Source organism: Corvus hawaiiensis, chromosome 15 (assembly GCF_020740725.1).
Source record: "Corvus hawaiiensis isolate bCorHaw1 chromosome 15, bCorHaw1.pri.cur, whole genome shotgun sequence".
Classification (NCBI taxonomy): Eukaryota; Metazoa; Chordata; class Aves; order Passeriformes; family Corvidae; genus Corvus; species Corvus hawaiiensis.
This window is the reverse complement of record NC_063227.1, coordinates 7163649-7189091: the sequence shown is the minus strand read 5'-3', so window position 1 is coordinate 7189091 and position 25443 is coordinate 7163649. Positions and strand designations below refer to the sequence as shown.

General features: G+C 52.7%; 1 protein-coding gene across 5 annotated transcripts in view; it reads right to left on the bottom strand.

Annotated features, from left to right (window-relative positions):
* Nucleotides 1-25443, bottom strand: part of FLT4 (fms related receptor tyrosine kinase 4) — a 57773-nt gene that overhangs the window by 19138 nt on the left and 13192 nt on the right. For all 5 annotated transcript variants that reach the window (XM_048320042.1, XM_048320043.1, XM_048320046.1 and 2 more), the window contains exons 2-11: nt 17047-17143; nt 11045-11316; nt 7243-7355; nt 6171-6333; nt 5782-5921; nt 4917-5085; nt 4215-4332; nt 3472-3623; nt 2589-2751; nt 668-812 (exon numbers count right to left, since the gene is read on the bottom strand). In XM_048320042.1, coding sequence (XP_048175999.1) covers nt 668-812; nt 2589-2751; nt 3472-3623; nt 4215-4332; nt 4917-5085; nt 5782-5921; nt 6171-6333; nt 7243-7355; nt 11045-11316; nt 17047-17143 — 1532 coding nt within the window. The remainder of the gene's footprint in view (nt 1-667; nt 813-2588; nt 2752-3471; nt 3624-4214; nt 4333-4916; nt 5086-5781; nt 5922-6170; nt 6334-7242; nt 7356-11044; nt 11317-17046; nt 17144-25443) is intronic.

Genomic DNA, 25443 nt, shown 5'->3' with positions numbered 1-25443 from the left:
AGCAAGCAGGTCACACACTGCAGTGAGGGAGAGATGTTCCTTCCAGAGAGGAAATGCTGTGATGGAGAAGTGGCTTTGTGGGGCACACATTGCTCCCACTCACAAAGCTGAGGCAGATGGATGCCAGCTTGTCCAAACCACCCTCACCCCAGCAGGATGGGGACAGCCAGATGAAATGCCCCACCAGACACATACACCTTCCCAAGGCCAGAGATTTCCTGGCCAGTTTGTGACTCTTGCTCTCCTGACCAGGATGAGCAGGGTTTAGTTCTTGCAGAACAGCTCATACAAAATGCTCAGAAATGGCCATGGGAGCCCCCACAGCACCTATCCCCCATGCTTTCCCTAGCTGGATGCCCTGTGTTCAATAGCAATCCATGAAATCCCTCCTGTGCAGCCAGCCCCAGTGGGAGCCTCTCTGGACACGGGGTAATTTCTCAAAGATGACAGCTCTCCCTCGCCCTGGGGCTGCCTGGTACTGCGGAGCCCCAGGGCTGGGAATGGCCGCTGATGGTTTACTTTAGAAGCAGAGGTGTGAAGCCCTCCCCAAATCTGTCTCTGCCAGGCTCTTTTCCAGGCCACTTTTACTGGCTGATTGCAAAGGAGTTCCGTGCCCGTGCCAGTCTCCAGCTCCCTGTCCCAGGATGGGCTTGGAATAGAGCCTCACCTTGTTCCGCCCCTCCACGAACTCCACCCAGGTGTCAATGCTCTCGATGGGGTTCACGGCGTCCTGCTGTGACACATCTTTCCAGTCCTTGCACTCGGGCATCCGGTCCCGCTGATGGCGCCTTGCTGCCCGGTGCCTGCTATTGCTAATCCAGCAGCCAGGGACAAGCAGGGGAAAGAGGAGAGAGACACAGAGAAGGTCAGCTGGGAAAAAGGCAGCAAAAGCAGCTTTGTGTCAGAGAACTGATGGCCCTGTCCTATAACTCTGTAAAATTTCCTGGATCTTTCAGTTACACTGTTCTGATGTGCTTTATAAAGGTGCCTTGCAACCACTAGTGAGGCAAAAATTTCTAGGTGTGAAAATTGAGACAGGGAGCAGATACAGGTGTCCCAAGCAGTGTTTTCACCCCCAGGCATGGGGCTTCATCTTTCCTTGCTAAGAGTGGAGGAAGGCAGGGGTGAAGTCAATTCACATGTGCCCAGGGCAACTCTTGATGTCATTTTGCTCAGCACCAAGGCCTTAAAGCCCTGCTGGGACTGAGAGTCAGGGGTGTCACTGACTGGCTGGTGCTGGCCTAGAGATCAGATGGTGCAACACCCAAGGGTGCAGCACCCAGGGGTGCTCCTGCTGCCTCTGACTCAACAAAACCAGGAGGGAGACGTCCCAAGTAGAGGTGCTGCTGGTGTCTCACAGGGGAATGATGGTACCTCTTCAGGCTTAGACAGACGTGTGGGGAGAAATACCCAAATCTGTCAGGGATCTGGGATGCTGCAGCCTGCAGGGTGTTTTGAAATGCGTGTTGGGGTGGAAGATGGGAGGATCTGCTCAAAAATGTGGGTTGGGGTGGGAGGGAGAGGCTAAGGGTGACAGGGAAGCAGAGGGGAGCTGAAGGCCCAGGACCAGTGGCAAAGGTATATGCTGGCAGCGTGGGGCAGAGCATTTGGTGGGGCAAACACACTGGTGAGCTGTGTAAACAACAGGAAGCTGGAAAGAAGCCTCCTGCATCCTCTGGAGCTGTGCTAGGCAGAAATATGGTGGCCTTGGGAGACAGTGCTCATAATTCATGGGCCCCTCTGCTTCCTGACAGGGCCACAGTGCACTTGCATGTAATGGAAAGCTCTCTGGCGTCCCTGGCTTGGCAAAAGCCTGCACAGGGCTGCAGGACCCGGCTTCCTCCAGGCATCCTGATGTCATCCACCCTGACTCTTCTGGCTACAACACCCCAGCATCCCTTTTCCTTCTTCTGGTGAGGCTGTCATTAAAAAATGCCACTGCAGCCGTGCCTGATGCTGCCTCAGCTTCCCAGGGCACAGGCATTGGGCATGCACCCTTCCTGCCTACCTATTAGTGCTGCTGGCACAAACACCCTGCTGGCAAATCATCCCAGCAGCTGGCAGAGATCTGGCACTTCCCCAGGATTCCGCAGTTCTTCCCCACAAGCAGCAGCTGCCTATGAGCACTTTTGCTTCCATCATTACCCAGGAGAAGACAAACGACAGAAAAACCACAGGGACCTCCAGGCAGGAAGGGTGTGAGCCCCAGCTGCTGTCTTGGGGTCTCACCAAGGGGCTGTGACAATTTCTCCTGCGATCTGCCTCAGTTTCCCCATTAGCACAGTGACCAGTGGTTTCATTGCAGGTGCTGTGAGGTGTGGCTGGGCCATGGACATCCACTGACAGATGCAGGTGGCTGAGGATGCAGAGGATGCTGTGGAAGCTGTTGGTGTCTGAGACCAGCCAGCCTGGGCAAAAATCCCACACAGAGTACAAGTGTCTCCACTCTGCCTTCCCACAAGATGCCATGTTGTGGGTGGGAGAGCAAAAGCGAGACACGGTTGGGGACACAGCCACTGTCACAAGAAGCCCATGACACCACGATGGTTGCCTGACAAGAAACAAGTGTTGGAAGAAATGGCACTTACAGGCTGCGTCGGGAGAACATCCGACAGGGCATCCATGGCCTCCACTGCCACTGGATCACCTCCGGTGCCGGGATGCCATAGACAGTGCAGGTGAGGGCCTGGGGGCTCCTCTTGGAGTAGATGCTTGGGGAAGAGGCTTCCTTCTCATGGATGCGTGGAGGAACTGCAAGGATCAGAGTGACATTGTGAGCAGCTGCAGGCTCAGCCACTGCATCCCCAGGCCTGGCACAGCCCTCCCCAGGCCTGTTTACAGAGTGCCTGGGCACTACAGCTGTCTGGATCTCAGGGCAACTCAGGCCTGCAAGGCACAGCAGGTCATATTTAAGCAGATTCAAGTGACAGCCTTTCTCCTTTCTCTGGTGAGTGGAACTGTCTGGATGCTGCAGGGCTCAAAGCACAGGGCCACAGAGCCTGCTGGAGACACATCTTCAGATAGCAGTGCCCTTCCAGCACTTTTTTAGCTGGCATCTGTTTCCTGCATGACAGGTACCAGTTTCTGCTGTGGGAAAACTCCAGAGGAGCTTCCCACATAGAGGAACTCCTCCAGATCAAGACTTCATCTGTGTGGCAGCTGCCCTGCTCTCAAGTCCGCATCAGTCAGGGTCACCCTCAACAGCATCTCCAACTGCAATTGGGAAGTGGCCCCTGAGCCAGGACATATCCTGTCCAAAGTGAGGGAGCCAGGAACAAAACTAGTGTCACCCAAGCCAGAAGGAAGCAGCCTCACTGGAGCCACAGCATCCCTCAGCAATGGGGGAGAAAGAGGTGATGTAGGTACCAACTGCTTTAGGACAGCAATGGGGACTGGGTCTTGAAGGAACCCAAAGACTGGGGCCATGGGCTCAGCACTTCCCCCCCAGTTCCAGGCCTGGCCCCCTCTTACCATTGACGATTAACTGGAGGCTGATGTGCTTCTCCAGCCCCGCCAGCCTGTTCCGCAGAACCAGCGTGTATGTCCCGGCGTGCTGCTCCGACACATCCTTGATCTGCATTGAAGATTGAGATTGCTTGGGAATTAGCTTTCCATCCTTGTACCTGCGGGGAGGCAGAGAGAAAATGCAGCCATCGGGAGGAAGTGTCCCACTGGCAGCTGGGCAGGGGTTTGCTCATCCCCACTAGAAAGCAGTCAGGGTGCCCCTCGCTAGCACTGAGGACCTCTCTGGAGAGACCCCTGGGCCTTCTCCGGACCCAAGTTATGGGTCTGCACATTGTGTCATATGGATGTGTGTGGGGTTGGGGGTGTTGCAGCTCTGCCCTGAGCAGTGAGTGGGTGCAAAGCTCCCATCTCCAGTCAGCTCTGATGGAAGTGCAGCATGATGAGGTGCACAACCCATCCCACTACCTGGTTCCTCTGGGCGGCTGTGATTGCCACAGCAGAGGGACAAGAGGGACAGCTCCTGTGGGAACTCCACGTGGCCCCTCCAGACCGTGCAGAGCTGCCAAGCCAGGCTGTGCAGCTGAGAGCCAGGACTTGTGGGAGAATGGACCCCCATGGGTGGAAAAAAGTGACATTTGTGACAATCTTGGCCACAGAGGGACCTAGCAAGGAAGCCAGGCTAGGCTTCCCCATTTGGCAGGGGAAAGGAGGAGAGGAAAAGGTGGCTCAAGCTAAGAAAGGTAAGTTACCACTGGAAGTCTGGTGGGGGGTAAGCCACAACTTTCACTGGCAGCTTCACGGCTTCGTCTCCTGCAGTGGCTTCTATCACTGGGCCCTTCCTCCACTCCACGGTGATGAAGGGCTTTTCTGCAAGGAAAAAAGGGACCATGGAGGAGAATTCAAGGGGGCAGGCTGTCACAAAGATCTACTGCTCTCCACAGGGCCCAACAGCAAGGACCAAGAACAGGCAGTGTGTCGTTACAGGGCAGCTGAGATCCTGGCAGCCGAAGAGCTGCCTCTGTCTCCCTCCTGGGAACCACTGGGGATGCAGGAAGGCTGGGCTGCCCCATGACCTTCCGCTGCCAAGAAACAGCCACCCAGTGCAGATGGTGCCTTGTGCACCCGCAGCTGGTGCCCCTCAGGCCAGCCATGCCACAGGGGCACGGCATTTGCCACAGGGCCGCAGGATACGTGTGTCCTGCCATCCCACTGCATTTGGGCCAATTTGGTGTTGGCATCTCTCTCCCTCCGTTTTGGGACCTTGCTGAATGTGACTGTGCTCCCAGCATGGTGGTGAGGTGCAGGAAGGCTGAGGGGCTGGAGAAGGGCTGGGTTTCACTAAAGCAGAGTGGATGGAGGTGCAGGAGCCACTCTGCCCAAGCAGTCTGGGGATGGCTCTGCTGCAGCTGGGCTCTGGCTGTGGCTCTGCATGGCACTGGCAGATGCTGTACCGTGCACGATGACATCAGTGCTCTCCTCCAGCATCTGGGCACCATTGGTGGCAGTGCATGTGTACTTCCCCACATCCTGCTGGCTGACATTGTGGAGGGTCAGGATACTGGAGAGCTCCGTGTATGTCTGCAGGGACCGGCGCTCAGGCTCGATCACTGCTTGCTGCATCTGTGGGAGATGACAGAGAGAAGGGGATGAAAGACATCAGTAGGAGGGGGCTATGTGGATAGACTCCTCACAGCTGTGATTCCTGATGCTCAGTGCTTGCCTCTACCTGGACAGGTTTTTGCACAACTGACTGCCATCCTCAGGCATGGCAGGGCACATGTTCTGTGTACTGACTCCTGGAGGCTGGGGTCAGATCTTACCATGTTTTGCTTGTATGTAGCCCAGGAACCAGGCTGGGAGCCCCATGAACTGAGTGATATTCTCAGGGGACTCCCCTGTCTCACCATTCAAAAAACCAGAGGATACAAGAGGGAAAAAACAGTGAGGAAGAGACCACCTCACAGGCTCTTGGTAACAAGGGCTCTATGATTAGAGTAGCTCCTTTTAAACCAATCATGTTTGCTCTGGATTTGCACTGGTGAAAGTGAAGCCAGTGGTTTCCTGAGAACCCCAGAGCAGTAACATCTCAGCAAAAAGGGAGCTTTCTGCCAGGAAAAGGGTCTTCCTTCTGTCTGCCTTCTGCTACAAGGGAAAAAAATGGGAAAACACTCTGACCAAGATGTCCAGGGCACAGCATGGTTAGGATTGTGAAGCAGAGCCCTGCCAATGATGTGAAGAGGAAGAATGAAGGGTCAGGAGGGGGTGACTCAATGGGTAAGAGTTCAGTGCACAGGGAGCTGCTCTGTTTGCTGGTACCTGTTTGCCAGGGTAAGTCCACTGGAAGTGGACGCCAGAGTTGAACTCAGCCCACACAGTGCAGTTCAAGACCAGCTTCTCTCCCATTAGCAGCTCCATGGCTTTCTTGGGATACAGCTGGATGTCATAGAGCTCACTCCCTGATGCAGAAGAGGCAAGGAAAAGACATTTATGATCCAGTAACTCTTTGACTCAGACTGTGCAGTTATAGGTTTGGGAATGATCTCCTGCTGCATAGTGTATCTCTGTCTGACACACAGTAGAAGAGATATAAGCACCATGCAGAGTTTGTGTAGGTAGAGAGGACCATAACATTCCCATGAGCCACAGTGATGGACTTCAGAGCCACCCAAACTGCTCCCCTGAACCTTTCCAAATATAGTATTCACCTGCTATATGGATGATGAAGAAATTGGATTTGAAGACCTTCTTGTCAATTACAGTCTCACAGTGGACATACAGTAAGTCCTTGATCAAATGTGTGGGTACCTGCATTCCCTTCTTATTGTCCCAGAAAGTGCTTTTCCCGTCAGGGTGGATGAAGAAATTTTGCTGGAAAAAATCAAGATTTTGCCAACTAAAATAAGAGGTTAACAACATTCCCACTCCACACCTCCCAGGCTTTATGCTGGCTAACACATCCCTTTTGTGGGAAGAAACGATGCAGCATCATGCTGTGATAGCCTCCTGCACTCTCCCCCTGAGGGTTTGCCATCTAGGAATCGTGGCCTCCCCTCTACCCTGAGCATCCTCATCCTGCACCATGAGCCTCCTTGTTTGCAGAGCGGGCCAGAGACTTCCAGGAATGGAAACTTCTAGAGATAGCTAAGGAAACCGATGCTGATGTCCCAAACATCAGCCCCACCGGGATGAGTGCTGACCTTGGGTAGTGTCCTTCCTGGGCAAGGGAAAGGCCCCTGGCCCCCAGAGTGTCCCTGGAGGCCTTTGTACAATAGTAACACTCATCCTGGAAGGATGTATTTGCATTGTAAAAAAAAAAAAAAAAAAAAAAAAAAAAAAAAAAAAAAAAGGGAAAAAAAAGGCGAAAGCAAAAGCAAACTGATAAGAGACCTGTTTTTAGTCATGAGCCCCAGGGCTGCAGCCTCCTCCCTTGGGGGGATGCTGACCACCTAGAGGGGTTGTAGATCACAGAGACGAGGCAAACAGGGGATGCTGTGGGGAAATGGGTTTAAAACAAAGTCTTGTTTTGTTTTATAGAGCTCCAGGGAAGAGAAGCAAGGTTGGCAGGAAACCCGTGGGGTCTGCCCAAGGGAACTGGACAACACAGCCTCAACCAGCAAATAAAACGAGGAAGCCAGTGGCTTGTACTTTCCATGGAAAATGTATCCCATGCATTTTCCTTTCCTGGCAGTGCCTGTCCTGCTTCCACTCAGGCAATTACAAATGCAGAACAAATGCAATACATCTCGGTCCAGAGTCTCCCAGCGGCTGAGCTCTCACCGAGGTCAGTGTGACGTTAAGATCTGGGACAGACACGAGGCATGGTACCCAAGTGTTCTCCTTCTTGCTGATGAGGAGGGTCTCCGGCTTGTTGATAAATGGCTGTTCAAAATCTGAAGAAAAGATACAAAGAGAACAACTACTAAAAAAGAAGAAAAAACTGGGAAAAGGCAACAACCAGTAAAAAAAGGAGGCTTTCTGAATTTCCTTAACACAGCACAAGCTTCACAGAGGGAATGGTGTTGAGCTGTTCAGCCCCATCTGCCACATGTGACAGTCAGAGGAGACACCTGGAGCTTGGGAACGCAAAGGCAGCCAGCTCCTCCACACCAAACGCGGTACCAGTGCAGCGGCACTTGTATGACATTTGGGCAGTGCGGGAAATGACCTCTGCTTTCCTGGAGCCCTCAAGGTCTCTGCCTGAGTGTGACCCTTTGTGAAAGCAATGCGTCGTGTCCTGGGCTCGGCGCCTGCCCAGCTGGTGGCTGTGTCCCCGCACAGGGCTGGCGTGGGGCTGCCGGGGCTGTGCTGCCCTGCTGCAGCGGCCGGCAGCGCGACCTTCCCGGGCGAGGAAGTGATCCGCAGCGCAATGGTATGCAGATGTCATCCTGCAGCCATCCCGGCCGGCAGATAAACACATGAGCTGAGCTTTCCAGGGCTGCCACCCCACTGCCGCCCAACTGCTGCAAGCACAAATATTGACAGGAAGAGCAAAACCACCCAAAAATAATCATTATGGAATGACTTAGCAAGGCCAGGGATGTCACACTAAACTCTGTGCAGAGCCAGTGTAGAATCAGCAGTGACCCAGGCTGACTAAATGGGATGAAGACAAAATTGGAAGAAACAAAGATTTGTGAGGCTGCTTGGTGGCCTCAGTGACAGATGATTTATTCTGTAGTATCAGCCCCTGCCTGCCCTTTTCCACAGGGGTTTATGCCTCTTGGGGTGCTATCTGACACACTTCCTAGTGTCTCGAAGGCATGGTGTTGCCAGCATCTCTCCTCTGTAAATGTCCACCCAGCACATGGTCATGATTGGCTTTATTCATGGAAATTGTCCCCTGGGTGAAGGGGGGTCTATAAGGAGGGGATCGGTCTCCATCCGGGAGACACTGGGCTGCCTAAGAGTCCTGCTAGGGGTGATTTTACAGCTTTTGGCATGCTGTAATCAGACCAAATGATCCCAGTGGCCTACGTTTAGTTTTATTCACCTGTGTTTCAGCTAAACCACTGATTTCAAGGGAGTGTAGCATGAGGACCTCTGTTTGTCCAACTCAAGATTCTTTTCCTCTGATACCCAACCCCAAAAGAGACCCATCTAAAAGGACAAGTCAAAGATGAATTTGGAAAAGATCCTCACTTGTGGATTCTGTTGTTCAAGTCACATTGCGCCCAACCCAATCCAACCCAGTGCTCCCACTGTTAAGTGCATAAATCTTTAATTTTTGATCTATAAAGCTGCTGCTTGAGTGATAGTCATGCTGCAAAGCCTCTCCTCTGTGTGAAGTGCTTTTTTCTAAAGTGTAGGTGAAACAACCCACACTCAAGAAATTGAATTGGTCAGCTCTTACAAAAACACAGATTGCCCAGAGAGTTCTTGTCTTTACTTCCTGGGGGTTTTTGCTACTACAGGATTGCTGACTTCTGAAACCAAAGATTTGTTTCCCAGTGTGAACATGTTCCTCATTCCTCTCCTGAGCCCTGGGCATGTGAGAAGGGGGAGCTGCACAGCTGCCAGAGGTGAGAGACCACAAAGTCCCCTTCAAGCTCAGATGGCAGCCAAGAACTGACTGATTTACTGGGCTAGTTTCGCTGCCAGTGAGCTTGTGATTCATGCATTAACTCCCCTCTCTGACAACATCACAAATTTCCTTAAGACTGCCTTAATGGGTCGGATGGGAATAATTTAGCATCTTCGTCATTAATATATGCTAAGCTTTATGAGATGTGGGCTGTACATAGCCTATCCTGCTCTGATGAGGCATTCTGTGTCTACAGTGCTATCTCTAGTTGTAATAAAATACACACCTAACCAGACACATGGGAAGGAGACACATGCATGGAGAGTTCATTTAAGAACTGAGCTGCAGGTAAAATACAGAAGAACCTATTTTTCCAGGCAAGTACAGATATTTTGTTCCTGGCAATTTCACCAAGCTCTCAACATGAGAAATGGGCTTGATGGATAAACCTGTGGTCTGATCATCCCGTCTCCGAACATCCCCAACACTTACATCAGCCCTTCCAAGCTCTCCAGGGACAGTCTCACGTTGCAGCCCAGTTGAGCAAGAACAGGCTTTATCTGAACGTTCTGCAATGGCTGTGGTTACCATATGCCTGGGTTTTCCTGACATGTCCCTTCTCCTGCCTGAAAGCCTGTCCTGTCTGGAAAGGCAGATTCTGAGGTTTCCTAGATGCTTGATAACCATAAGAGGGGACAGCCTGATTGGACTGAGCATGAAGGTGTGCCGTGTGCACAGCAGTGCTGCGAGGTGTTGGCAGGATCTGGTGCACACACGCCGTCCACAGGCACTGTGAGTCCCACAGGCCCTGACAGCGTGGGATTTATTGCCCCTAAGCAGCACCATGTGCACTCTCTGGTAAACAGGAGAGCCGCTCCTGAGCTGCAGAGAGGCTGGAGGTGAGAGAAGGTGGATCAAGGGGCAAAGTGGCATTTGCTGGATCACAAAGAAAATCAGTTCTTGCAAAAGCACTCCCTGCACGTAAGTTTTTGGGGTTGTACTGATTTTCAGCATATCTAAGAAGCTCTCTGTCTCCATCCTGATACAACCCTCTAGAGTGTCTGAACACCACTGTCCAACTCAGAGATGTCTGAAATCCAGGCAGGCTCTGTCCTGTTTTAGGGTGGGCAGCATAGCCCATGGAAAGAGGAAGCAATTGCCCAAACAGACTGCAATTCCTCTCCAACAGCTGCCCAGCTTTTCTGATTTGCCCCTGCATTTTTCTCTGCATAGTTGCAGAGGCAAAATTGGCTTTGCCCTGGGACTTCTGAAAAATGCATTATATGTCATGATCTGCCTGGCTCATGACAACTGCACCAACTAATAAATGGGGGTGGAAAGAGAAATAGCTCAGCCAACTGTTTCCAGGGGACAGAGTTAATTTATCTTGCTGGAGCCTGCTGTGAGCAGTGGGGGAGATGGCAGAGGAGGAACCCCTGGGACACAGAGACGCTGAGTACTGACCCCACAGCCACTCCCTAAGCTGAGGTTCCAGCCCCAAGCCTGGTAACATCCCTCCTCTGCCAAAATACAACCCCGCTTGCATGGGCAGCCCCTGCACAGCATGGAGAGGAGCATCTGGATCTGTCACTGTGAAGCAGCTCAGGCCAGCAGGTCTGGGAACAGGTGGAGGCTGCACATGGAGTGTTTGTACCACTCATCCTCTCCCTCTCAGTCTCAGCTTTATGAAACACTACCACCCCTGGCCACCAGCATCTCAAGGAGCCCCCAGCTGCCCAGAAGATAACTCCTGTGCTTTTTTTAGTGGTGGAGTGTCTCTGAGGCCAGGCTCTCACTCCTTGAATTCCTGCATTCCAACCCGGCTGGAGCAATGCCCCCAAGATGAGACATAATTGAATCCCAGGCGCTGCTGCCATGGACGGATATTGGTCCCCTGCACTTCCAGGGAACCAGCCTTTGGCCCCCTCCCCGAGGCTGCAGCAGCCACGTTCTGCCCTGGGAGGCACACGGAGTTGTTTAATCTTTCAGATACTGTGTTGGTGCATTGGCTGCCCCACACTCCCAGCCTTGCAGGTGCACACCACCGACAGCTCTTACCTCTCACAAACACGTAGGTGCTGACTGCTGTGGTGCCCTCGATTTTGGCATCAATGTACTTGTAGTAGCACCGGTAGTAACCTGTGTGGTTCGCCTGTGCCTCCGTCAGCACCAGCACTTTGCAGTACGGCTTCGTGCCGGTCCCCTCGCAGTCTTCTTCTTGGATTGCCTGGCCGCTGCTGGGGGCTGCTGAGGCCACCAACTCGGTCTCCTCCTTCCCAGCAGGATCCACCTTGCCCCCTGGCCACGACCACTCCAGAGGGTGCTGGCCTCTAGACATGGGCGAAAAGCAGCGTTAGCTTTGGGCTGAGCATGGTGAACATGGTGGTGGCTTCATTGCTCGGTGTGACTCTGTGCACACCTGCACATGGCCCAGCCAGCCACCGGTCTCGGGCTGAGGCACGGAGGAATGGCAATCCTCCAAGGGAAAAAACAGGCACAAGACAACCAGATTCCCTAAGTGCTGGGCAAGCAAAGGCTCATCCCCTTCCCCAGGCCACCTCTCTGGCCATGCTAAGCTGTAAGATATCAGCCCGCTCACAAGCAGGCCCCTCTGTCCCATGGCACTGTCCTACTGGTATGAATGCCATGACAGGGAAACACACAGGGCCCTGAAGGAAAGGTTCCATTTATTTTCTATTCCCTCTCATTATTAAAAGGGTCCAGAGCTATTAGGGAAACACATGGATGTGATGATTTCCCTTGGCTCAGTGTAGCTGCTGGCTGGGGCTCATTGTATGATGAATGGAGTGGGAAGAAGAATGGGGGAAGGAGAGCAGACTGGAAAGAAGGTGAGAAAGAGAAAAGCAGGAGGGAGTCAGGGATAAAAGACAGCAAGGGGAAAACAAGGGGAGGCTCAGCTGACTGCCTTCTGGCCAGCTGCCAGCTGTTTCCTTCCCTGCTGCTGTGGGAGGGGGTTCCCTTGCTCTGCACAGCACCCTGCAGCCCCTCAAAACCCCAGTGGGCCTGGGGCTGCCGCCCCTTCCCACCTCTGCAGAGACACTGAGCTGCAAACACCTCTCTTATGGCATGACCCCAAAGCCTGTACACCAGCAGCCCAAAGACAGACAGAAAAGTCCAGGAACTCAAGAAACCCCCAGAGAGAACGTGCGTGTGTGTATTTATATATAGCTGAGGATCTCCAGAGCAGGAGCTTGCATGTGCACACACGTGCCACCGTAGCTTGTTATAACTGCACTTGTTTACTACAAACAAAACAAGCTTTTATTCCATGCTGGAAGTTTCCTTCTGTGAAATCAGAGCCCCTTTCAGAGGAAGGCCTAGTCCCCACTTGAAAGTTTGCCAATATAGCTGAAAGTCACTTAAGTACGTGCAAAAAAAAAAAGAAATGGGAAAAAAGAAGCCGTCATAAGAGACAGCTGTGGGGTAAAAATGGCCTTTTGTCAGCACCATTGGCTCTATGAGGGGAAACTGGGTTCATTTATTATGCAAGCTGGGAATAGACGTGTTGGCACACGCAGGTCCTCTGCCAGGGCTCTGCCAGGGCAGCTCTGTGGGCAGATGCTTTTAAGCACAGGCAGGCTGTGACCATCACCAGACAGCAAGAGACAGCGAGGAGGAAGTGAGATAAGGTGCCATTGGAGGGCACAATGGCTCAGACGCAATGAGGACAGGATTTCTGCCCAAGCATGGGGGAAAGACCTGCCCCTTTGTGTTTGTCTTCAGCAGCTGATTTATCTTCCTGCAAACTTTGCTCTCTTCCAGCTCGCTGCAGATGAGTTTGGAGAGAGTGTGCTGCACTCTTCCCCTGTCACCAGGCACAAGGGCTCTGGAGGCAGTGATGAGTCCTTGGGGACAGCCACACAGCCCCTCTTACCCCACTCAAACTTCTGCTTTCACTAAAAATGCTATCAGCGCCTGAGGCAGAACGGTAAGTACAGCTCTGGCAGCTTGTGTCCTTGAAGCACAGGCAAGCTTCTCCCAAGTACCAGAGTCTCAAGAACACTTCAATAAAAATAAGAACTGAATTTTGAGCTTTTTCCTTCCTATTCATGCACAGGGAAAATAATAGTAAAACTGATCACTAAACCAGGAACACCTGGTGGCCTCTGCCATGGCTGTTGTTGCTGTGTCCACAGTCCCACTGCACTGGCGCAGACCATGGGCTCGTCCCCACTCTTCACCCAGAGCTGAGAGCTTCAGACCAGGCATTTTTGGCACTCCCCTTGGAGCAGGGTAATTGTAAAGGTCTCCAGCGTTTCCGCTTTCTGTTTGTTTACCTACTGGGACTTTCACACATTATCAGATCCACTTGTTTCATTAACCATCAAGGCCTGCAGTAGCTGAGTGACACGTATTTATATAAACATGGATGGGCCAGAGTGCACAGATGTGCTGACCAGCCCGTGGGCAGCTCAACCCAGGCATTCCTTTCATTCTGTGCTTTCATTTCCTTTCAATGTCCATAGACTTGGTGGGGACACAGAAGGTGTGGGCATTACTGTGAGTCCAAATAAGTGTCACTGGTGTGTTAAGAGGACCACAAAGAGGCAGGAATGAGGGCAGGCCAGGCTCACATGGATCTGAATCTACCCTCTGCATTTGGGGAAGAGTCCAAGCAGCAGTTCTGGATGGTTCCCTCTCTCCTATCTGTCACCTTACAAGATTTATTCCCAAGTTGTTTTCTTTCAGCTCGGTGATAATGTGCCTCTTGGTGATGGAGCCTGCTGATGCCAGCTGGAAAAAAATCCACTGTAGGCTTCTTCACAGCTGTTTTCCTCAATCTTTTCAGCATAGATGCTCTTCAAGGGAGATGTTGGCACCCCTCATCTTCAATCGTCTTTGAAACTCCCATGCGTGGTATGATGGGCAAAGCTGGTTGTGGCTTTGTGGCTTAGCTGGGACAAACCAAATTTCCCCCAGCACCATAGAGGACGTTCACACCAGCCACACACCTGTAGGAGAGAGCAGCAGGTGTTGTGTGTTCCTGGACACTGCTCCGGAGCAGTGGTTGTGGGGCTTTGCATTATCCTCAGGCTCCTTCAGCCCTGTCACAGTGCTCATTTCCTCCACAAGAGCCTGGGGTCAAATATTTCCTCTCTGCCACAGACGGGTTTGCACATCTGCGAGTCAGCTCTGTTAACAGGTCACTGGGCAGCAAAGGGCATCCTTGCCCTTCTTTTTCTTGCTTTGCTCCCCACCTGTGTGCCTGGCACCTGCGGGATGGGATGGGATGGGATGGGATGGGATGGGATGGGATGGGATGGGATGGGATAGCCAGGACAAAGTTGATCCCTGCAGAGGTTTCTGCTGTTGTGCAGCTGGCTCCTGTGGGGTTTGCTCCAATGCTCACGAGCTGGAACAGCAAAAGCTCTCTGCTTTCCCCCTCTGCAGGCTGCCAAGGGCATGAAAGAAGAGATTCACAATATTCTTCCCTTCCTTCTCGAGATGGGAGCTAATAAAAGCTGCACTGTCCATTTGGGCATCATCCCCTTCCCCCTGTTCTGCCACATGCTTGGATCAAAACATCCCTGGGGCTCTCAGCCAGCCCTGGCACAATCTCTATTTTGGAGAATGTTCCTGCACTGGTGCCCTGCTCTGTCTGGGCCTCTCAAGGGTGCCTTGTGCTGGGTGACAAGGGAACATGACCGTATATGATGCCATTTGCAAAAGCAGAGCCCCAGCATCTGGTGGTTCCTTGTGTGTGTGTTGTGCCTTTGGGTATTTGTTAAGCATGCCCAGCTCCAGAGGCATTGCTTATCCCATGGCCTGGCATGGACTCTGATCACCGATGAGGCTTGGTGGGCTGTGGAGCAGGAGCAGGGCTGCAGAGCTGTGGATGTTTGAGATCCAGGCTGCTGCGAGGGAGCCTGAGAGCACAGTTGGTGGCAGGACTCTCACACTCGGTGGGTGAAGCTTGAAAGGTCTCCAGGGAGTCTCACACAGGGGTTTTGAGTTCGTCTTTCTTCTGAAGCACTGCTTCAAGCAGGCCCATACTCCTGGCTCCAGGGCAGCTCAAAGAGCAGCCAGAGGACATTGTTCTCAAGGGAAGACCAGGGTCAAACTGAAGTCACCTCCAACATGATGTTCAGCAGGAAATCCCTGGATTCTGGATTTGATTTTGTATTTGTTTCTGCCCTACCCTGCCCCACCACTCTCTCCTTTGCCTGTTCTCTTGGTGGTCTGCATGTTTATCCCTTCAGCTCCCATTAACACTAGCCAGGTCTTCCAGGGGTGGGCCATGGCCCAGAGAAGAGGTTGGAGAAGCAGCTGGGTGTAATTAGAGATCCAGGGACCAGGAAAGATTCAAATGAAGTAACAGTGTCCCACAGTCAAAGTCCTCTCCTCAAGACAGACAAACATAGGACTGAGAGCTCAGAAGGAAAATGGGAACCCTCTGGGCCATGCAGGAGATACTGAGATTTATCTACCTGCAGATGGTGTGAAGGACATTGCACAGCCCCATGGAGCACATCTGGGACACCGGGATGCAGAAGCAAGGAGCAGCCAAAGAGTAATACGGGCAGAGGGTACGTGGGTTTTAGTGCTGTTTGCAGAGGGCCCTGTGCTCTTTGGCTGTCCAGTTCAGTCTTTCACAGCTGCAGAAGACACTTTCTTTTACCACACCTCCAGCTTCAGTATGTCCTTTCGCCTTGGCTCAATCTATAGACAACAGTCTTGAAACTGCTTTCTGTGTCCCTTTCTGGGCCCCCCCTGAGGAAGGGTCTGCCCTGATTCTAAGCTCATTCAGAATAACCTCACTGAGTCTCCCCTCTTCCAAGGTTTTAACAGAGAGTGTCAGTTCCCACATCCCTCTGTGGAGAAAAGTACCATGGCAGAGCACTGGAATCCCCAAACTCCCGTCTGTTCCTCTATGCTCCCACAGTAGCTCTACGGCTGACCACAGTCCCCCACGGACAGCCATGGACAGTCCTCCAATTCACACTTTTCCTACATCTCAGCACACGTCATGGCTCTTCAAGTCACCGGATGAAAACAAGCCCACAACCACTCAGCTTCCCAGACCAAGTGAAATCAGTTCAGTAATTAACATCAACAACCTTTCCTCTGTCCTTCTCCCTTGGCTATGAACTGATTCACAAAGGAAAAGCAATGCCATCTGTTCCAGGAAAAGTTAAATATGTTTGTGACAAGACATGAACACAATGCCAGCCAAGTGTTTGCAGTAATTGCTCTGTGGTTATATATAACACTGAGAAACACCCAATTGAGGCCCACACTGAATTTAGATCCCCATTGGACCCAGCATTCAGATCCCAAGCATGGGTCTGTTTTCAGCTGCTGAAGGGAAACTCCAGGAAAATTGACCTTGGGCAATTCTCCCACTTGTTTATGTTTTTTTTTTTTTTTACTTTCTGAGACAGGAGGCAGTCCAGAAAACATGCACAGCTGAGTGTCCCAGCGTGGATAAATCAGTTCAGGCACACCACCTTTTCAGAGCCACAGTGTCCAAAACAACCAGAGATTGTCCAGCTCCTCTCACGGTTATTCACCCGGCCCTGGCTGGGGCTTCTTTTCACCCACATATATAAAGGGAGAGCATTAAATCCCATCTTCCTAGAAAAGCTGGAAGCCTCTCATAGCCACCACTAAGGGCAGCCTTGCCTTCTCCCATGGATATTTCTCAGTGTCTCCCAAATGCCCCACCAGATTTAGAAACCAGAACTTCAATCCTAGTGGCCCCAATGAGGTGAGAATAAGCAACATCAGAGAAAGACAGGGAGAGTCAGGAAGACCAGTTTCCCTCAAGAACTTACAAAAAAGCTATCAAATCACACAAAATGTTTCTCTATCTTTCTTCTTCTCTGAAAGACTACAGCAGAGGTTATCACTGAATCCCCTGAGACGTCTTTGGCTTCTTTTTCAATTAATTAGATGAATTCACACTTGGGGGATGTGGAAGATTTCTAGTCAGACATGCTAATTTTGCCAAGGTGTCCCTGGTGGGCTCTCCTTGCCTGGTCCTCCAACACTCACCAGGTAAGAGTAGTCTAGACAGAGCCACACTTGCTGGTGCCTACCTGCAGGTGATGGTCAGTGTGTCCTTGGCGTTGATGACGTGCTCCTCCTCAGTGATGCTCAGAGTAGGAGGGGTCATAGAATAGCTGCTCACCAGATCTGTGGAGACACAGGAGAGAGGGGATGATGCAGACATCCATCAGCCTGGGCCCAGTGCTATGGGCAGCAGCTATCCTGGTACCATGAGCCCAGAGAGGGGCAATGGCTTCAGGGAACATCTTCTTGGGGTCTGCTCCTACAAGGTAGTTAATGCTGGCTCAGAGGGACACAAGAGGTTTGCCTGCAGAGGTTTGCCCTCCTGGCTCCATTGAGCAGATCTTCAGCTCTTGAGCCAGGGCCAGACAGCCCCTGGGCTCCGATAGACAGCCTAGCACAGATGAGGGCTAGAAAAAGAATGGAAGACCAGAAATTGGGGAATTCAGCTGTGGCCATTCCTCACCAGGTGAATGATACCGAGCTTGCTTGGACTAGGGCTCTGAAATAATCCCCTCTGCTAACCAGAGGGAGTCTGGCAGGAGATTTTTCCATACACATGTAGCTTTCTGTAATCAGCGGGACAAATCAGGGATTCCCAAAAACCACAATTGTGTTTGTATAGAGATGCTCTCCAGAGCCAGGAGGCATTCAAAGAATGCCCTTCTCCTGTGGCACACTCTCAGGTACAGTCACCTGAACAGGACCAATCCTTTGTGGATCGCAGCAGCCCCCTTCCCTGCACCGCTGGACAGGCATTCCAGGAGTGAAGTTATCCAGGCTCAAGGACAGGCAGTTAAACATTATCATGCTTTTCTTCCAGTTTTTTTCAGAGAGAGTCCCACTTTCTGTGTGTTTGCACCTCTGGCATGCCAGACACGCACCCTAAGTGAGCTCCTCATGGACAAAACACCTCGAAGTACCGGTTACTCCCAGAGACTACTGTTGTTTTTCATCAGCACAATGTTGCTGACTGTCATTACCTCATGATCTTTATCTTAAAACTCCAGCTTCTGGAGATGTGAGATAATTCAAAAGAAATCTCGTTGACTGCAAAAACAAGCAAACTAACCAGAAATAGAGAGGGGAAAAAACATTATGGAATGTGAGGCTGTGAGTCAGGTAGGTGCTAAATGCTAAGGAAGAAAAGAATGCAAAAATATGCTGCTAGCTTGACTTTCTACAAAAACACGAGTTTTTTTGCAACTGTGTTCTGTGTATGTCTGTTTCCTTCCCTCGTACCATTCAAAGCCAGGTATCAGAGAGATCTGTCAGGAGAGGTCTCAAGGATGTGGTGTTTTCACACGTTTCACAAGCAGCTGTGACACCTCTCTTCCAAAACTGTGACCTTAGGACTACAGGTCTCAGAAGTGCTGTGGTAGAGCCATGAGAGCCTCAGGACAAGAGGAAATGGTCTTAGGTTGCACCAGGAGAGGTTAACATTGGATATTAGAAAAAATTTCTACACTGGAAAGGTGGTCAGGCATTGGAACAGGCTTCCCAGGGTAGTGGTAGAGCCACCATCCCTGGAAGTGTTCAGAAGACATGCGGATATGGCACCTGGGGACATGATTTAGTGGTGAACACGGTGGTGCTGGGTTAATGGTTGGACTTGATGATCTTAGAAGTCTTTTCCCACTTCAATGATCCAGTGATTCTAGAAATGTTTCTCTATGGGGAACCCTAACACAGGAGACAACAAATGGCCACCAGCTTCTCAGACACAGGGGTGGCATGGGGATCCAGGCTGGTGGAGAAGGCACAGTGCCCAGGGCCCACCGCCACCGGGAGAGGCTGCTGAGGAGGACGCGGCACTGAGGGACGTGCAGAGCGGCACCGCCAGCACTGCCAGGCCCGGGCTGCCGGCCTTGTTCTCCCCAATTGTTCTCCACTTCCTTCCCGCCTGCGCACGGCTCTGAGGTGGTGTCCCCATGGCTGCCCCCATGGCAACAGCAGGGTGACAGCCATCTCCCCCACCCCCCCCACCATCTCCCGCCTCCCCTCCACTTGCCCACATGAAGCAGTGTCAGCCCAGGGGCTGTCCTGGCCCACCTCCGCCTGCGTGCGTGTCCCACTGCCACGGCCTGTCTTACAGACACCTCTCCCTCAACAACAACAGCAACAACAGCAACAACAGCAGCCATCACTTGTCACTCAACACACGGATCGGTGTCACTGTGGTCCCTGGGGCTGTGTGGTGCTCGGCCCCCATGGAGGACACCCCACCTTGTGCCTCCAACCTCCCCTTCCCCGACGGAGGGGACGTCAGATGTCACACAGAAAAAATGTGCCCTGGGGCTGTGAAAATAAATGACCGCATTTTTTGTAAAATCCCTTCAAAATGTAACAAGGTTTATTAAAAAAGGAGGCGGGGGGAGGAATCTGTCTGCTAAGCTGCGTTTCCTATTAATGCCGGACACACTTATCCCAGTGCAAACACTGCTCTCCAGATGGCCACAGTTTGTCTGTCCATTGCCCCAGGGAGCAGCTGGGGGTGCCTGCCACCCCCACAGTGCTCAGCCCAAAATGCAGAAGATAATGGCTTGCATGGGGCTGGCTGGGGACAGCAAAACCTCTCATGCTGTGCATGATCTGGGGCAGTGAGCAGAAAGGTAATCCCCAAAACCCTGGCAGAGCCAGGTCCATTGCTGGCTGCAACGGGCACTCAATCAGGTCTTAAAACTGGCGTGGTCCCTCTGCTTGAACCACTAAGTAAGTGCCAAGGTGGCAGAAGTCTCTTGGCTAATGCTGTGCTCCACCACTGGGGCTGGGGGGAGCAGGACAGCAGCAGAAATAACCCCCTGCCTCCCTTCACGTGCTGCCTGGTGACCTGTTAGCAAACAACACCAGGGGGTGGAGGGGAAGAAAGGAAAAGTACGATCTGTGCAGGTTGGGGCTGTGGGATTCCTGCAGATGCATCCTGTCTATGGCCCTCCGTGAGTACAACAGGAAAGGAACCACTGCTCACTCCGAAAGCACCGCGGTGCAGGGCTGGGGACACTCCTGCTGCTGGCAGCACTGCTGGGCCAGATCTTCTGGCCATCCAGCCTCTTCACCGGCCCCAGACTGCTGGGAACTTTGGGGACTCCCTGCAGTGGCTCACGCTGGGGACCCACTACTCATGCTGATGCCCCACACTAAGCCTGGCATCTTGGGATGCCAATGCCCAGAGCCACACACGGCATCCAGGACAGGCAAAGGGATGCACAGAGCCATTCCCAGCCTGCAAAATCATCTTCAAAGCCATCGGCTTTCCCTGCAAAAATTCTCTATCACTCTGTGCTTGCCAGATGGATCCACCCCATTGCTGGCCTTGCCCTTTCCCTCCCTGCGGGAGCATGTGCCCTGCCATGGCTCTCTCTTGCGTTTCACTCTCCCCAGCACTGAACTTGGTGCTGGGTTTGGCCATTAAATCTCTGCTAACCGACACACAGATGGTTTGTGTCTCTGGCAAATCCCAGGGTGCGAGGGAGATGTCTCCAGAGCATGGAGTGTCTCCTCTCCTCTGAGTCCCTCCTTCCCCACCTCCAACCCCTGTGATGCTTTATCTCCTCAGCCCTCCAAGCAGAGCCCGCTTTCTCCCGCACATCCAGTTGTGCCCTTGCACAGAGAGAGCATTAATGTAATTAAAAAGGCATGCGGCAGCTCTGGCTTTGTTTTTTCAAGATGGTTGCAGCTTTTTTCAAGCGAGTTGGCAGCAGGATATTAAAATAAACAGAGGGGGATTGATGGGATGCGGCGAGAGGAAGCAGGATCCCACAGCCACTCACACCTTGTCTATTTCCAGAGAAGCACGTTTCCCAGCAGTTTTCCTTGCCTTGATCTTGCAGTGCGTGGCTCTGGAAGGGGCCAGGCTGCACTGAGGGCCTTCTCCTTATCACTGGCAGCTGCTTCATTTTCAGGCCCCTCTACCTCTTTCTGCACCCTGACACCAGTGCTGCTCTCAGTTGCATCCTGCATCCAGGGCTCTCCCTGCCTTGTGGGGAAGCCACACTCACCCTGGAAAGTGCTAGCCAACCCACGGCATCTTGCAGCCTGATCTCATCTCTCCGCCCTTGGGCATGTTATGGGAAAGCCTCACACAGGGCCTGGTTTTCCTTGCGACGGCTGCAGCTGCTGAATCCCTGCAGAGCAGCACCAGCACCAGAGCCAGCACTGCCACAGTGTGCTATGGCTTTGGGAACAGAGCAAAGGCTGTGTGTGGGACAAGGTGCAGGTATAACACGGTATGGTACAGTATGGCACAACACAACTCCTGCTCTCCGCCTGCTTCCACTCACAGGAAGCCCTGCACCGGATCCTCCCCCAAGCCCCCACACACCACCTCAGCCCCTCTCTGCTTCCCCTTCCCTCCCTCTCTGCTGAGTTGGCCCTGCTGACTGATTAACGGGGCGCCTTTCCGGAGAGGGATTTTGTTCACACTCTGTCCTTCTCCCTGACTTCCTTCCCCAGCGCTGGGCTGGATCGCTCTGCCCACAGACGTCGCATGTCCCCAGCTAACCGGGCCAGCTCACGCTCCTGCCACCACACCTTGAGGTTCTGTGACAAGAGCTACAAGGTAACATGCACAAAGCAAAGCTAGTCCAGGTGAGGCCTGTCTCCCTGCACCTTGTGTACCCAGCCCAGCCTGCCCACCCCAGTGCTGTACTGGGACAAAAGATAGGCCGGAAGGGAAAAAAGAGTGTCCTTTCCCCCAGCAGAGCTCCCCTGACCCTATCGCCCCATCTCTACTTTGCTGTTTTCAGATAAAAATTCCTAGTCAATGAGCATCTGTCCAACAAAGCAAGGCAGAAACTCAAGATTTGGACACTTTCTAAAAAGGAAAATTTTGTTTGCACCAGTTACTATGTGAGCAAAGCTCTGCTCCCAGATGGCCAACAGTAAAATTCTGGTACCTCGCTGGCCAACAGGGACTCTGCAAAAGAGCAGCAGTAGCTAGCACTGGGGCAGAGGGAGAAGCTTTACTCTGCTCTTTCTGCAGACCTCTCCTCCTGCTTTCCAGGCTGGACTTGTCCGAATTAGCAGCATTTGCTGGTGAAACTGCATGTGCCCCACAGGAACTAACTCCAGGACCTCAGATGCCATTTTTTCCCCTGCTCCAGTCACAATTCCCCACCTGCCTGTGCTGGTATAAATCACTGCCCTCGTGCTGGAGGACCCGTGGTTGCCCACAGACATGTGGAAAGTCCACGTGCTGGAGGCAGAGCCAGGCCAAATTCCCACCTACAGGGCTGAAGTTCCCCCATGGAGCAACTCGTTCTCATGCACGGGGCAAGCATCCAACCGTGGGTTGGAGCAGCAAAGCGTGAGTGTCACATCACACGAGGAGCAGGCAGCTGGCAGAGCAGCAGGGGAAATTTGAAGTAGGGCTGTCAGCTCCTCCTCTTCCTCCTCCCGATGCTCTCCAGCAGGGAGGAAGGCTTGTTTTGCAGAGAGGTGAGATATCACATGAGGCTGAGAAATAAACGTCAGGCTCCAGCCAATGTAGGGATGAAACACCAGGTGTCTTCTCTCCAGCTTCATAGGGGGCAGAGAAAGCCCCAAACCATGGTGGGAGCTGACACCAAAATGGAGCAGATTCTGCCCAGCAGCCTGTGCCCAAGGACTGCCACACAACTGAAGGGCAGGGTGACAGCCACCCATGCTCACAGTGAAGCTGGGAGGAAAACAGAGACGGAAACAGGCTAACGAGCAAGCAATGAACAAATGAAAAATTATAATGATAGAAAACTGAAAATCACCCCCAAACTATGCATGTGCACAAGGACAAACAGAGCAGACCCCTTGTTTTATGGGTTCATGGAAGATGTTCCCTGTTCCATAACTCAGGGTTGACCCTCAGTTCAGATCTGCTTCCGAAGGGTTAAATGGGGGGGCTGTGCTTCTCAGTGCAGGATCAGCCCCTCTAATCTTGGTATTGTGGTAGAGCAGCATTGCAGTCCCAGCCACACAACTGAACCCACACACCAGGAGCTCGCTCAGGCCTGGGGCAGCACCTTTCTCCTTCTCATGGTGGGCAGTGCCAATGGCAAGGCACTGATCCTTTGGTCTATAAATTTTCATCCATGCACCTCAAAGTGCTGAAACGACACCAAATCAAAGCGTGTCAGATTTGTATCCTCACCAATTTGTGAGGACGTCCCTAAAGCATGAGATGTTCCTTTGCTTCAACTAGAACACATGTCCTTTCTCAGGGGACAGAAAGGAAAAATAATTATAGAAACTCAGTCAATACAAACACAGAGGTGACCATCACTATTGGGTGTCTGATCCTTCCTGTCCACCACCAGAAGTATGAGACATCATCTTTGCCCCAAAACACCTGTGGGCAAGTTGGTGTGTGAAGGCAGGAGCCCCCTGAGCAGGAACCAACAGGAGGGCTGAGGAAGGGGCCACCATAGGACCACCAGAGTGGGTGGAAATGCTTTTTTCTTGGCACCAGACTCAGAGATGCCTTAAGCATCCTGGGTCTGCAGCAATGCCAGGTGAGGAGGAAGGACATGTGTCCAAACAGACAGGGCGTTTGGGGACTGAAGAAACAGGGCTCTCCTCCAGCTCAGCACTTGCAACCAGGGGAGACCTCAACCAAAGCACCCCCCTGCCTGGCAGCCAGGTGGGGAGTGGGATGGGCTGGGCAGGGACATAAGCAGCACATTACACAACAGCAGCACGGTCACAACACAAGCAGAAGCCACAGTCAGAGCAGCAGCACCCTGAGGCTGGGCTTTCCTCCCTGCTTCCCCAGCCCCTGGCACTCCACAGCTGCACAGCCATCCCCTGTGGCTCTGGCCAGACAGGCCTCAATCTAAAAAGCTGCTTGGCCTCAGTGCATGCACCCCAACAGGTCTCTTTAGCCTCTCATGGCTGATAAACTTTAACTGGTTCTTTTCTGGCATCTTATAACCACCTGCACTAATGGGTAATGAGGTAAAAAAAGGCACAAGCTCTTTGGGCTCCTTCAGCTTCTCGACTTCCAAGCTGGGAGTCCATCAGAGAAGAGAAACAGAGCCACTTTCAAGAGAGATGGGCTGTCCTGAGGAGCAAAGTTACCCATGTATCCTACAGTCCTCGTCCCTTGGTGCCTTCAGGCAGGGATTTATATCAGGGTATTTCCGAGCCAGCTGTCCTGGGCAGCGAAGCACGGCTACACCCAGTGCCTGACCATGCTCCCACCTGTTTTTGGGACTCTGCTCTGCCCCAGAGACCTGACACCACGTCATCCCAAAGCATCCCGAAGAGGGGTCAGCGAGTGCCTGTCTGGGAGTGTTTATCTGTCTGCCGTTCTCCCTCGGCAGGAAGCACTATCTCACCATCGCCCTGCTCGCTCCAGCCCGGTTTCCTGCTCCATCCTGCCAGGTTTACCCTGCTTTTTCCTCCTCCCCTCCCCCTGCCCCACGGCTGTCAGGCCGTGTTTGCATTTCTGTCTCCTGCCGTCTTTCCTCTCCCTGCCCGTGCCCCCCCGCTCTCGCTCCCTACTCCATCCTCCCCGAGAGGCTCCGTCCTGAGCCAAAGTTAGCCTGTGTCAGGTAGCCACATGTCCGGCCGGGGGCAGCGGGTCAGCCGGGGCCACCCTGCAGACCTCCTCCAGGATCTCTGCTGTCAGCAGCCTCCCCGGGCCCCAGGGGAGCGCCTGTTTGCTGCCCTCGCTCCAGCGAGGGATGCTCCGGCACATCAGAGGGCCGGTTTCCCCTCGGTGGCCGCCGGCCCACCCTTTCTGCTGCGGGCCAGGGCTGGCCAGACACTGCTTTGTTTGGTCCCCCATTCCCTGGATCGCTCCGCGTTTGTTGGCTGCCTGCTCCTGCCCGGAGAATCCTTTTCCTGCCTTTGAGATAGAGGATGCTCGAGCCATCTGTGTGTTTTATTTCCTTGTAGAAACTAACAAGCCAAGGATTGCTTCCTCTCCCTGACATTTCAGAGGGCAGCTCCGGCTCAGCGGGATGCGCAGGGAGGGGAGGGGGAGCCCAGCGCTTTCAGACAGGAACAGGACCTATTCTGTCCACAGGATTCACTCCCTAAGGGGCAGAAATCCTCAAACCTACCCAAATTCCTGTGGCAGCTCTACTCTGCCACCGCCGTGGCTCTGCAGGAGCCCTGGGCAAGCTGCCCTGCTTAGCATACATAACCACCCCTCTTCCAGTGGCCCCTATTAACTGCACGGCTAAACCCTTGCAAAACTCAACTAAAATTATCCTCCCTCATCTTAAGGACTGTCAGGTTGCTTCTCTTCCTGTTTTAACTTACTTCTTTCAAAATCTTGCCCTGCTCATATTCTCTGCCCCAGCAGGATGTGATTAACATGGCGTAGAAGGAGCAGAGGGATCAGATGGCTTTAGGGGGCTGATAACAGCAATTAACACCGTTCATTACATCTCTAACTTGAAGGGATGCAAAGGATGGTCCACAGCTTTTGTGAAATGAATGTTGGT